The following is a 14,362-nucleotide window of genomic DNA, read 5'->3' on the forward strand; positions in this document are numbered from 1 at the left end:
TTAGTAAACAAAATACATATTTTCTTCGTATCCTAAAAGGTCCAGACTGGGCTTACAAGCCAGTTTTATCATTGCGGGAGGTCCACATAGCAAAATGAAGGTGTCGTCAGCTGGTGGTGGTAGATGCTCTTGGATCATCTTTGAGTCAATTAAACCTTTACTGTATTCCCAATCTTAACACAAGCAAAACAAAAACAGACATTAGTGAATTAGTAAGAGAGAAGACCTGCTATGTCAAACAAACATGTCATATATACAGACTTTTAGCTATGTGTTACTACTTCATGGCAGAGAATGTTACTAAGTTTATAGCACTATGTCTATTGCACATCTAAAATGACTGCTTTGCGTTATGCATTTTCCATGTACACTTAAGTTTTAACCTGACAACAGTAAATTAATTTGTTTTACATGTAATGATAAGCTCACTTTATCAGTTTGTTATGCATGAAGCAGTTTTACTTACAAAGTCTGAAGCGAGTGTTTAGCGATTTATCAATTGGTTATTCTGGCCTGTGGCATAGGTGTAATGGCTGTAGCTAAAGCAATAACAACAATTGTGCTTGGTTATGACTCAGAACTTCTGAGGGCCCCTAGTGAGCTAATGTACCCACTGGTTTATATCTATTTAGGGTCTCCATGCAGCAAGTAGTACCACTTCTCCTGCTGTACTCCACATTATGTAAAATAAATGAAATAAATACAATAGAGAGTAGTAGTTAGGTAAGAGAGACACTTGCTTACCTTGGGGAGCATTATCTACAGTAAACCAGAGTGTGAAGCGCTCTGAGTGCTCTTTTTGTAGCTTGTCAAGGTCATCTCTCAGTATGATGTCAGGTTCTGACTAAAAAGAAAGATACAGTGTTTCCAACTTTTGGACAGTTTTAGGTATGGCTTATTGTCCCACATGAAGGTGTCAAGTGTTTACTCCTGAGTCCCAATTGGGGTTTCAGTGGCATTTCTTAAGTAAAATTGTAATTTCACTCACCTCAGTGTTTGTTGCACATGAATTAGTCTTTAGTGTAGGTCCTACACCAAAATAACGGTGTAACATCTCAGACTCTTGGTTTCTCTGTTTAACCCAGGTGGAACCTGCTATTGCAGCACAACCATATATGCAGTGACTCTATGTGAGAACCATGCTATTTGAATGGTGTACTTCATTCCGATTAGCATAAAATTCCACAGCTCTATTTTCAATGATTGATTCCCAGTTTTTTAAAAACTTTTTTACTTTCAATAATTTTTATTGCTATTACAAAGAAAATAGTATTCCAAAAAGTTATTATTTTTTTAATACAACTGTACCACAAAGAGCTGTCATAATTAAAGAAGGTAAACACTTCCATCATGCCTCTGGGTAACATGAGGCACATTTCTTGTGAACTGATCCTGTATTTATCTCTTGACTGGAATTTATGTATTACAGAAGATGAATCCATTCTTATATAAAGGCTTCCAGGATTTTATGAATTGGTACATACAGTCATGGGCCAGAAAATAGTTTTTTACATTTGTACTATATTATTTACAATGATACATTTCTCTAAGAAGCTTAATAATTAACAAACAGCCCTCCTCACATCTTACAGCCGGTGGTGTAGCTAACCTAAGTGATGGCTGTGTTTTACTGACTGGAGACATTGATGCTGCTATTGGTTATTGCTATGGCTAAATAAGCAACCATGGATCAACCAGGGCTCCACTATTAGTTTGCTCTTGTTGTGGGTAAGGCACATCAGAGTCTTGATGGAGCAAAAGGTTGGACCTTCTCTTGCATAAGGCTCTGGTCACAGCTGTCACAATCCCTTGTTCTTTCATAATGCACAAAAATAAGGATTACATTCATGCTATCTTTCATCTACAATACTCACTTTATTGGCAAACAGTAAGAAACATTTTGTTTCATCTTCTGGATCTTTAAGTATAGTTTGGATTATATGTAGCATTGGAGTCAGACCTGAAAAAAGATGAAATACAACTAAAAAAAGTAAACATTACATATTAGAATTCTGAATCAATATTTATCTAAATCTGTTAACCTGGGCAGACATCATATACTCACTGAACAAATTACATGACTCAGGAGTTAAAGCAGACCTTGCACTACAATACAAGATCCACTTGTGCAGCTGACACAATGGGGTTGATTTACTAACCTTATAAACACACCACGGACATGTATACACCTCGGTAGTGTGTTCCCTCCCAGCATGATCTATGGGTGGACTCTAAACACCTTTGTAGTGTGTACACACCCAGCAGGTGTGTTGTGCAAAGCCAAGCATGAATTGCAAGGTGATGTTGTGTAAATTAGCTCTATGTTATGTTGCTTGCGTTGATGAATGCAGGAATGTAAATGCATGAGCTAACCATTTTTGTCTAAACTGTGAAGCAGCATTATATATGCATCATGTGCATGATTTTTCCATATATGGCATTAGTGCAAATATGCTTTTAGAGACTTTTTGGTTGATAAATACGTTTTGCTGTGTGAAAATCACACGCACCTGGTGCGTGCGTGTGTTTAGGTTAGTAAATCACCCCCAATCTCTTAATTCCAAAAAGCTAGATTAAAGGAATAAGAAAAGAAAGATCATGTAAAAATACTTACCTTAAACCCTGACTTTTGCCAGCTGACATCCCTAGGTTTTCTTATAGAATCCTTGATAGCTGAAAATCCAAAATCTTGTAAAAAAATTCACCCCCTTTACAATGCCTTCTCATGAGAATTGGGATCCCTTAGCTTTCTCTAGATCCCTGCTGAGAGGCCCAGTGAGGTTAGTGACTGAGAATATCCAGAGAATGTTAAATATCTATTTTTTTTGTTTTAAATTGATTTATTCTAGACTTTTTTGTAATCAGCGGGTGGGGTGTTGACAACTAAGCTGACCTTGTATTTAAGTGGAAGGTCTGCTAATAACAGTTATTGACTATTTTCATGAATACTGTACAGCAAGATTTATTATGGTAGACGATAACTACTGCCCTGGCTATTGTAATCAATTGATTCTAACGCTTACTGCTGAGACTTTCAAGGGCAACGGTTTTGGGTGGGCATTGGTGCATTAAATTACCCAACAGCTTCCTATATGTCTTGCAGGCTTCAGTGGAAAGATTCCTTGTTTCTGGTTAGTCTCTTTTATCCATCCCCCACAACTAAATTAGGTGTCACTCTCTCATAGTTAGATTTCCCAGTTATTTATTTACTCTGCATTATAGAGAATCCACTGGGGAGCCAACACTATCATGTGGCTTTGTAATGCCCACAGCATTTGAGCAATATTAGAAATGTATCTTATGATATCTTACCACTAGTAGATAGTAATATTCAATTTGCCAGCAGCTATGCATGCTGCATTTTTTTGCGTTCGCATTGCACTGGAACGCAGGTAATGTTTTGCCATGTGTCCGATCGCACTGTGGGCCAGGGGCGTGGCTGCAGTGCCATTGACTTCAATGCACCCCCATGCCCCTTCTTGCCCCAGAACAAAGGGGGGAGTTTGGTGTGCGATTACAGTGCGTTTCAACAGCTACCGCCCTGGAACGCACCACAATTTGTATGAACTGGCCCTCAGGGAAAGCTGCTTGCAAACATGATGACTGTAAGTGCTTGGGCAAAAATGCAAAGACGTGAACGTGAACCCTGAAAATTATTTTTGTCCTTTTTCAAGGCAAATAGGCAAAGGACAACAAACAAGGGGCAAATTAACCAGGGAATTGCCATGGGGGATATGTACCAATGCAAACAATGCATCTTGTCTTGAATTGTATTGTGATTGTAATGTCTTCCTTAGATTGAAGGTAAACTGTTTATCAAAATAAGTACTAACTGAAAATGCTATAGTATTGTAACATTTACCTGAAAATATATTCGGACACACTAGCACCATGAGTGGACAGAACAGCATGCATGAGAGAAGAGCAGGGAAGCTTCTGCAGTGCAAGAGAGAGCAAGGAGAGACTGACAGGAGAGAAAGAGAGGAGAGACAGCCATGAGAGAGAGATGAGACAGCCAGGAGGATGAGCGGGAAGAGACAGCCAGGAGAGAGAGCAAGGGGAGACAGCTAGTTTTTAAAATAAAAGGTGTTTTTTTTTCATTGTTAGATCTCATTGAGCTTGTCATTTGAAAAGTAGATCTTAAAGGAGAACTATGGGGTTAAGGCTTTTCCCCATAGTTCTCCTTAGGGTAACGGGAAAGTAAACATAGAAAATACTGTTCAGTGGGGCAGAGTCCTCTTTTTAAAGGAGAACTATGAGGTGAGTGCTTTTCATTCACCTCATAGTTCTAGCCGACCTGTGACAATGAGACTGTCACAGGTCCGCTCAGTAGATAAGCTGCGTGACTGGCAGCTGGCTCTGCCCATCTAGAGGCATCGGAGCGGGGAGGGGATGGGTACAGCTGGCTCTGCCTCTAGATAGGCAGAGCCAGCTATCAGTCACGCAGCTGGGCGGATCCCGGCACAATATACTGTGGCGTCTCAGTATACCGCGAGCTACAGCTCGCGGTATACTGAACCCAGGGTGACGGGAGGACGCTAGTTTGTGTCCTCCCGTTACCCTAAGGAGAACTATGGGGAAAAGCCTTAACCCCATAGTTCTCCTTTAATGTATTTGCAGGCAACATAGGAGGTGTTAGGGAACAGTACAGTCTCATGGACAGCGTCAACAACACTGTATTCTGGCATCATATATTTTGCATGTATAATAGATTTTTTAATTTTACATTATTGCTTGGCTTAAATACAGCAGCAGCACCCCAATCTGATTCATTAAACGTGGAAAAAAAACAACCTTTTAAGTAGTTTTTGATGATATGCCTGAATATGTTTATCCAGCAGTAACAGACATGATTTGGGAGTAGCAGTATACCCTTAAAGATACCACAACAGCACATTTCATGAATCCCCCCCCCATCTCCTTATCTCCAATTCTTCCTAAAATATTTAAAATATCTCTCATAATATTTCAGGTTTGGTTTTTGATAGAAATTGGCTAGCGTCAGGACAGTATTATTTAATATAAAAAGTAGAAAGTGAAGGGCGAGAAAGGAAAAAGAAAAAATTCTATACATTAAATAAAGATAACAATAGTGTAAGACAGTACTTAGACATAAAATATTCAATGGGTGGGCCTGCTTATAAATTCTATAAATACTCTTATCAGTAGGGATGCACCGATACCAGTTCAGATACCAGTGCCGATACTTGGCATTTTCATGAGAACAATGATAGAAATTTGATAGAAATAGTACCCGCCCCCTCCCCGTCCGTTCCGCCAGTCAGCGCTGGCGGATCGGAGCGGGGAGGGGGGAATCCAGCCCCTCCCCTGTCACGGCAGAGAGCCGTGACAGGATCGAGAGGTGAGCGAACGCCGGTATGTGTTTGCTCACCTCCCGATCTACTGAGCCGACCTGTGACAGTCTCATTGTCACAGGTCGGCTAGAACTATGAGGCAAGTGAAAAGCACTCACCTTATAGTTCTCCTTTAACACCAAAATTGTGGGCACCCTGATATAAACACTATGGGGTCTATTCAATTAGCTGCCGTAGGCAGCCGAGTGACTAATCGACCCGAAATAAAGTGAGCCGAACGCTGTTCGGCTATTCACTTCAGGCTGGTACGGCTGATTAGAGCAGAGTAAACCTTTCTTGGAGAAAAGTTTCTCTCCCGGGCGGCTGGGAGCCGCTATCTAATAGCGAGAGACTTCCGGAGCACCCGAGAGAGTTGGGCTGTCTGGAGATCAGTGTCCCTGGTTACCTGGTAACCAGGGACGCTGATCTGTCTGTGCAAGTGGCCGGAGCCAGCCGTGAGATGACGGCTGGCTCCGCCCAGCAGTCAGTAGCAGGCTATCGGCCAGCCAATAGCTGGCCGTTTGGCCAGCTTCGGCTTTCACCTCGGCTCAGTCCAGCCGAAGCATATGCCTTTGGCTCGATTGAGCCGCTCGGCCGACTTCAGGAGCTGTACGGGCTGTAGTGAATAGCCCGTATAGCAGCCCTTCGGTTCTACTGAACTGAAGGGGTCCTGGGGCCGAAGCTAGCTAAAGGATCATCTGAAGCTACGGCTAGATCCTTCGGCAGGTTAGTGAATAGAACCCTATGTGTATTACATGAAGGTTATTATGTTGTTATTATTATATATTATTATTATATATGCTTAGAAGAAAACCTTAAAATAATCAGAATACAGACCTACAAAATGCTTTGAAATTCTACCCCAGCTCACATATTGAATTCATATGGTTGGAAAATAAATGTGAGATAAATTGGATTCTCTGGGAAATATAATGAGAATAAGCTAAAAATTTATAGATGTTATAAAGTGGAAATTACAATTTAAGGTCATACATGGAGGAAACAAGCAACCATGTATTAACATGATGTCTTTTAATGATTTGTTTTTATTGTATTTAAAATAAATCTTGTATTTTTATATCTATTTTAAAGTATTGTTGGGTGACCTAAAAGTCCATCTTTCTTTACTGTATAACTAGCTGGATGCCACATGCATGAGGAAACACATGGCAAGGCACCAAAGGGCTTGGTGGGAGCAATACCTCAATGAGACAAGTTAGCAAAATGTACACCCTCATTCCTCAAGGGTGCATAGCAACCACTTTCTTTAAAAGATCTGCCAATGCGCCATTTCCCTTTTCCTCATTCCTCAAGGGTTTATTTTGAACAGGAAAGACACTAGACAGCTTTTAAATAAAATATCAGCATTCGAGTTTGTTTATTTAAGAGAAAAAGCCCCAAAATGTTGTAGTAACTATGTACACTGTTTTAACCATTAGACTAGACTAATGCTTTTTATAAAAAAAATAATTTTAGTGTATTTATTCAGCTGAAAAAAAGATTGTAGTGAGTGTGAATACAAAAAACTGTAGAACTAGCCCAGAATGATCTGCCAAAGAAATTCAAACTTTATCCCACATGCATCTTTACAAATAACAACTGCTGACACATTTCTGCCTTACTCGGGACTTAGTCATAGCTGGTGACCTATTTCTTCCGAAGATCATCGTGTGCTGGCTCTACAGTTTTTGAGCCTATCACTTCATAAGAGAGTCATCTGTGCACCGAGTATGAATTGCAATGACGCATGATAGGTAGTGAGCCGTGCGCTTTGTGTATTTAGGCCTAAGTATAAATACAGTCTTTAAACAGTTTTTTGACTAGACCACTTTGTCAACAGGACCCATACCAGCCACCTTTTAATAAAAACAAAAATCAGCATTATAGTGTACTTCACTATAAAAGCCACTAAAATATTGTAGTTTATATGTGCAGTCTTTAAATACTTACAGGGTTATTCACTTAGCTGCTTAAGGCAGCCGAGTGAATAACCGAGCCAAAGTGAACAGAGCCGAACAACGTTCTGCTATTCACTCCGGCTCAGTGCAGCTGATTTCTGCGTACATCGACTGAAATCAGCCGTACATCGGCTGCATTCGGTCAGTCGAACATGCTCTGCATGTTCAGCTGACCCGAAGTGCAAGAGGGACTTCGACTCAGCCGATCCAACACCTGGGGCTGAACGGCAGTGAGTGAATAGTCGAATGCCGCCTAGCAACATTCGTCTGGGCTATTCTACTCGGTACCTCTGAGGTACCGAGCAGAATAGAAAATAAGTGAAAAGAATGAAAAAAAAAAGTTGAAAAATTATTAAAAAAATTAAAAATATAAATTAAAATATTTTAAAGAAAAGAAATAAAAAATTACGCCCGCCGACCCGACCGCATGAGATGAACTCCCGCTGCATAATGAAGCATCTGAAAGATGCCGGCAAAAGAAAAACAATTGGGTGGAGCTAGCGGTGACGTCACGGCCGGCTCCGCTCATTTGGGGATGCTGATTTGTCATTACAACTGGGTGGAGTGAGCTCCACCCAGCTGTCATTTGCGTGGAGATCGGTCAGCTTTGGCCGACCTTTCTTCACGCTTCGGGTGTCACTACGGCTCAGCTGAGCCGAAGCATAAAATATGATATTGAGTATGGGCACAGTTTTTAAATACTTTAAACCAGGCAGCTTTTTTTACATCAGCAATTTTTAAATCAAGAAATCAACTATCCCCCCTCCTTTTTTTTCTTTCACAAAGATTTTATTGTATTTTTGTTTTTTCCAAGATAACAAAATGGAAAGTAAATCATAGCAGTACAATTGAGTTTAGTAAAAGTTTTGTTGTTTGCTTACATGTAGGGATCGCGGGATCCGGAAGGAAATCAGTTGAACAAATAAAAGGAAACATATTATGTCAATCATATCTCAAGTCATAATATGGCTTTATGGATAGTTGTGCACGAGTCTCGGCTTCCATCATTTAGTGAGTGGAAGCCCGTGGACCTGGCCTTTGAATTACATTAAGCCATCTTGGCTAGAAAAAAGGCTAGAAGAGGAAAGGAAAAGAAGAAGTGGAGGGACAGCTCTCCAGAAAGAGGGGAAGAAGAGGGGGGGGAGAGGAGTAGTGCTGGATGTCCCCGCGCCCCAAGGAGCCCCACGCGGTCAAATGGCTGCCAAGCTCTCCCGTAGCAAGGATGGGTGGGCATATTGTACCCAAGGATCCCAGGTTTTCAGGAAGTTTTTCTGTGGGTCCAAGAGAATGCTAGACGATTTCTCGTTAATAAAGAAGGACTCTATCCTGCGTCGCACCTCTGCAAAGGAGACAAATAGCTTTCTCCAGGCCTGAGATATGGCCTGTTTGGCAGCTAGTAGTATATATACTACAAGTTTGTGTTGAGGTTTTGTGAAAGTTGCTGGTTTAAGATGCAGGAATACGAACCAAGGGTCCTTGGGTAGTTGAGTCTGAAAAAGATTCCTAAGGAGACGAATTGTGTGTGCCCAGAATCTGCTGAGCATTGGGCAGGTCCACCAAGTGTGTACCCCCTCCTTTTTTTTTTTAACCTAATTGAAGAGAAAAAAATGAAATAAAAAAGAACCCCCCAAAACAAACAAACAAACAAGGGAGTGCAGCAACAAAACAGCAACTGAAGTTGTTGCTAAGACACACAAAACAAGTATATGTCCCATGTTGAAGGTGATTTGTGACATGTGAGGCAAATCCTGGAAAATCACAAATTCAGATTTATTGCAGTGATATCTGAACTACAATATGGTGCAGATATTAGCTGCAGATCGGAGCCTGGTCTGACCAGGTGCAGATCTGCACATCGAGCTGACTCAGGAGAAGTTACCATCTTCCTCTCTTCTCCCTCTGCCTAACTGATCAATCAGAGGCGAGGATGGAGGACACAGCATATTCCTTGCAATGGGGGTCCTAAGGGGAAAATTCCCAGAGGAGTGGGCAGTCCTTTGTCTGCACTTTTCTCTTCCCCTAGCGATCACTTTCTGATTGTGGGGGAGAGTAGTGAGCTGCTGTAGCTTGCTGTATCATTCTGTGCACATGTGCGCTGTCACTGCAATGTATGCCTAATAAACAGAGGTCCTTGGGGGCACCGCTGTAAATTAGGTTCACTGTGCACACTTTTGTGCACACACATATACAGCACATGGCGCAGTCCAGGGCATTGTGCAATGTATATGTTATCTGGCTCAGTCTGTCTGTGACTCATTGTAAATATAGACATTTTCAGCAATCACCACCAGCATCTAACTCTCCCATGAAACACTCTGTAATGTCTTCCTTATTTGTTATAGGACTGTACAACACATTGTTGTGTTTGTGTGGCTCGTTGTAAATATAGAAAGACGTTTTGAGCAATCAGCACAGGCATTAGCACCTAGCTTTCCTCGCAATCTGTTGTCTTTTGCTAACTACTCAATTTCTGCTTGAACACAGACTGAACAAAGGCTGCCTGGCTTTTATAGTGAGGGGGCTGGCTAAGAAAACCCTCATGATCTGCCCTTCTAAGCCACTTGACCACAGTTCATAGGCCAGGAAGTGCATTTTTGGTAATTGGTTGGTATGGGCATGAAAAGCCAAATTTTTTCTCCATTTTCTCCAACTATGAATGACTCATGGTCGACCCCAAAGCTGAAGCTCATCCCTATTTCCAATATGGAATACATAACGCCATCCTCCCATAGATGCAAGTGTCTAATGCAGCCAACCTGAAAACTGCAAAACCTGTTACAGTGCTTAGCACTCCTGGATAGGTACAATTGAGTTTAAAACTCCACCTTCCATAAATTATAAAAACATAAATAGCAAGACATAACAGGTTAGACCTGAACTCATGAACATTGTTTCATCTTAGCTTATAAACACTAGTTTAAAGATCAACTTTAACAACCATTTCCAAACATTTTGCAATCATCAGCTTCCTGGAGTTCATACAGAAGTGACTCTACAGGGGAAAAATAAAATCACACTGAGCATGATGTTCCCACACTGCCTACATTCACTATTTGTTTTGAAAAAGTCAAAACTTCGCCACAGCTAAGGGAGCTCTTCCTCACTTGACAAAACTCTGGCCTGTAGATTGGCTACTTCATTGTGGGATGTACACATGTGCCCCATAATTGGTAGAACTGGGTATTTGCAGGTGCTTTGTAGGCAGATCCTGGTAGAATTGGAGCTAAAATAAAGATAAGAGCCGGCATCCTATTTTCTACAGGTTTCCTTTTAAGAATGATTCATCTCTAGTCTAACTCTTTCTAACAATTTAGAACACTTTCCATAATTGCAGGTTAAACCCAGTTTCCCCTAATAATCTACATGAACATTTTTTATATTTGAATGTTGATTATGATTTTCACTCATCCTCATAGTTCTAGCCGACCTGTGACAATTAAACTGTCACAGGTCGGCTCAGTAGATCGGGAAGTGAGTGAACACATACCGGATCCCCCCCTCCCCTGTCTGATCCTCCAGCGCTGACTGGCGGAACAGACGGGGGAGGGGGCGGGTACAGATGGCTCTGCCTCTAGATAGGCAGAGCCAGCTGTCACTCACGCAGCTGGGTGGATCCAGACATAATTGTCGGGATCCGTTTCAGCTCCGGAGTCTCAGTACACCGCGAGCTGTAGCTCGCGGTATACTGAGCTTTGGGTGACGGAAGGACTCTAGTTTGTGTCCTCCCTTTACCCGTAGGAGAACTATGGGGAAAAGCCCTAACCCCATAGTTCTCCTTTAAATACTTCTCAATGTGAAATCATTTCAGTTCAGTTAATCTTTCTCTATGCTATCTGAGGTTCTTCATGTCCCTTTTTAAATTAGTTGTACTCCTCTGCATTCTTTCCGTTTTCACAACATCCTTTTTGTGAACTGGTGCCAAAAACTGAAGTCTTACCAAAGCTTTATATGGAGGCAAGATTAGCTATCCGCGTCTTGAGCCTATATCTATTTTAACGCAATAATGTATTTTTCTATTTTAGAGGCTGCAGATTGACATTTCATGGCGTTATTAAAGTGACACTAAACTCAGGATTTAAATGTTAAAAATGCATTAAAGTACCTTAACTATAAACAACAATGTATCCTATTGTGTATTGCTTGGCTTTAGATGCTGAAATCATCTCTGAATTCATGATGACACTGTCCTTCCTTCTGTAAGGTGGCTACTTTTGTTCCCCATTGTCCCTGTGTGTGTTCTAAAGTAGCCAACGGTCCAAGTTCACTCCCGTGATGGACTACAATCACAAATTTGTATTGAGATTATAATCTATTACGGGTGTGAGCTTGGAGTAGTGGCTACTTTACAACACACACAGGGACCATAGGGAACAAAAATAGTCACCCTCCAGAAGGAAGGACAGTGTCAAGATGATTTCCAAGATGATTTGAGGATCTACAGCCCAGTGATACATCCATGAGATACATTTTTGTTAATAGTTAAGGGCTTGAATGTATTTTTAAGATTTAACTCCTGAGTTTAGTGTCAATTTAAGTATATGATCTACCCAAATACCAGATTGGTCTCTGTCATTGATTTACTCCTACTACATTAATGGATCCATGTTTTAGACTTCAAGTGGTTAGCTAGTAAGTTAGAGACATCTTGCAAGGAATGTTCAGTATTTAAAGATGTGTGTTATCCGCAAACACAGAAATTATTATCTTAATCCCAAACTCTTATATTTTTAAACGAGGTTCCAAACCTGACATTTTTAAATGCAGTCCTTAATTCTATAGATTTAGACAATTTAACCTGTAAATGACTTATACTATCACACGGGGGTGGACGGACAACACATGGGGCAATACAAGGTTATGGGGCCACCTTGTGCTCCACCCACATACAAGCCTCACTCGTATATACATTCTTGCAGACCCTGCATACCTCTTCCTAAACTGTTCACCTCTGCATCCCTGCATCCCTCTTCCTACATTTCTCACCCCTGCAACCCTAGCATCCCTCTTCCTACACTTCTCACCTCTGCACCCCCCCGCATCCCTCTTCCTACACTGCTCGCCTCTGCACCCCCTGCATCCCTCTTCCTACACTTCTCACCTCTGCACTCCCTACATAACTCTTCCTACTCGGCTCACCTCTGCACCACCTGCATCCCTTTTCCTACACTGCTTACCTTTGCAACCCTGCATCCCTCTTCCTACACTGTCCACCTCTGCACCCCCTGCATCCCTCTTCCTACACTGCTCGCCTCTGCACCCCCTGCATCCCTCTTCCTACACTTCTCACCTCTGCACTCCCTGCATCCCTCTTCCTACACTTCTCACCTCTGCACCACCTGCATCCCTCTTCCTACACTGCTTACCTTTGCAACCCTGCATCCCTCTTCCTACACTGTCCACCTCTGCACCCCCTGCATCCCTCTTCCTACACTGCTCGCCTCTGCACCCCCTGCATCCCTCTTCCTACACTTCTCACCTCTGCACTCCCTGCATCCCTCTTCCTACTCTGCTCACCTCTGCACCACCTGCATCCCTCTTCCTACACTACTCGCCTCTGCATCCCTCTTCCTACACTGCTCGCCTCTGCACCCCCAGCATCCCTCTTCCTACACTTCTCACCTCGGCACTCCCGGCATCCCTCTTCCTACTCTGCTCACCTCTGCATAACCTGCATCCCTCTTCCTACACTGGTTACCTTTGCAACCCTGCATCCCTCTTCTTACACTGTCCACCTCTGCACACCCTGCATCCCACTTCCTACAATGTCCACCTTTGCACCCCGGCATCCCTCTTGCTACACTTCCCACCTCTGCACCCCCCTTCCTACATTGTTTTTCAGGGATGCAGAGGTGAGCACTGTAAGAAGAGGGATGCAGAGGGTACAGAAGTTAACAGTGTTTTAAGAGAGTTTGATGTCTGATACCCCCTTCCAATACTGTTAACTTCGACACCCTCTACATCCCTCATATTACACTACTGATCCCCCTCCCCTACTCTCTGTCAAGCTGCTCACCCCCTGCAGCTTACCATATGGTAGGACTCCAACTGCCTATACCATCTGCTGTGGGTGGTGCATGGGGTGGAGCCAAATGTGCTGAGAGACAACGGTCCTTCGATCAGCACAGCCCAGACAGTGGACGGTCTCGCCCACTCGCCATGGTAACAAGCTGATTGACAGGCTCCTCTTCTCCTTCTATGCCAATCACTCTAAAAGAGAGCAAATTCCCTGGTTGCTAGCGGGGTTCCACAGAACTAGTGTCCCCATTGAAAGTTTTCCATCTATCCCTGTTCTGATAACAACCCTAACGGAGACCCAGACAGCAATAACAATCTGACAGTTGTTGTAATCCCTCTCCACTCTATCCAAAACTAAAAAAATAATAATTGAGGGCTATAGTTGCAAGTTATTTGGGCCTGTTCATTTATTCGTTAAAAATTGAACGCTAATACTTGGAGATATCAATCCTTAGGAAGCTGTACCTATAAATTGCCACCAAATGTGCAATGTTAAAATTAATGTACAATGTTCAAATTAACAAATTATTTTGTGTTGCAAGCTGGCTTGTTCTTGTTTTTTTATATTATACGTTGCTGCCACCTATTGGCCTTTCAACCAAATTACATATAGTACAGGGGATAACTGAAAAAGAGTGCATAGCACAATTTTCTGTGTGGCTAGTCTACTAAAATATACACTGAGTGACCAGATTATTATGACCACCCCATCAGTACTTCGTTGGGCCACGAGATGGCTCCACGAGATGACTTTGTTGGGCCGCCTCGTGACTCCACGAGATGATGAAAGGTGATGCGAGGAATCTGATACTGCACTGTTGCCCTTCTGTTGTCTTGTACCAGTCTTGCCACTCTCCGTTCTGCCCTAACATTGACTAGTCACTGACGGCCACAACTCGCACGTTCAGACCCAGATTTTCGGCTGACAGTCCAAGACGAAATTTCGTTGCAGCAAAATTACATTTTAATTGTTTTTTTTTTTAGTTTGCAGATGAAAAAAAAAAAAAGCGTGAGGTTCCCCCCCAATTTTTACCA

At 42.3% G+C, this 14,362-nt stretch overlaps 1 protein-coding gene across 1 annotated transcript in view; it reads right to left on the reverse strand.

Moving 5' to 3' along the window:
* Nucleotides 1-14,362, reverse strand: part of LOC108787357 (NADH-cytochrome b5 reductase 1) — a 24,165-nt gene continuing 9,803 nt past the window's right edge. Inside the window, exons 7-9 of the mRNA XM_018556889.1 lie at nucleotides 1,875-1,960; nucleotides 745-844; nucleotides 1-173 (exon numbers count right to left, since the gene is read on the reverse strand). Coding sequence (XP_018412391.1) covers nucleotides 1-173; nucleotides 745-844; nucleotides 1,875-1,960 — 359 coding nt within the window. The remainder of the gene's footprint in view (nucleotides 174-744; nucleotides 845-1,874; nucleotides 1,961-14,362) is intronic.

Source organism: Nanorana parkeri, unplaced genomic scaffold, assembly GCF_000935625.1.
Source record: "Nanorana parkeri isolate BGI_ZX_2015 unplaced genomic scaffold, ASM93562v1 scaffold257, whole genome shotgun sequence".
Taxonomy (NCBI): Eukaryota; Metazoa; Chordata; class Amphibia; order Anura; family Dicroglossidae; genus Nanorana; species Nanorana parkeri.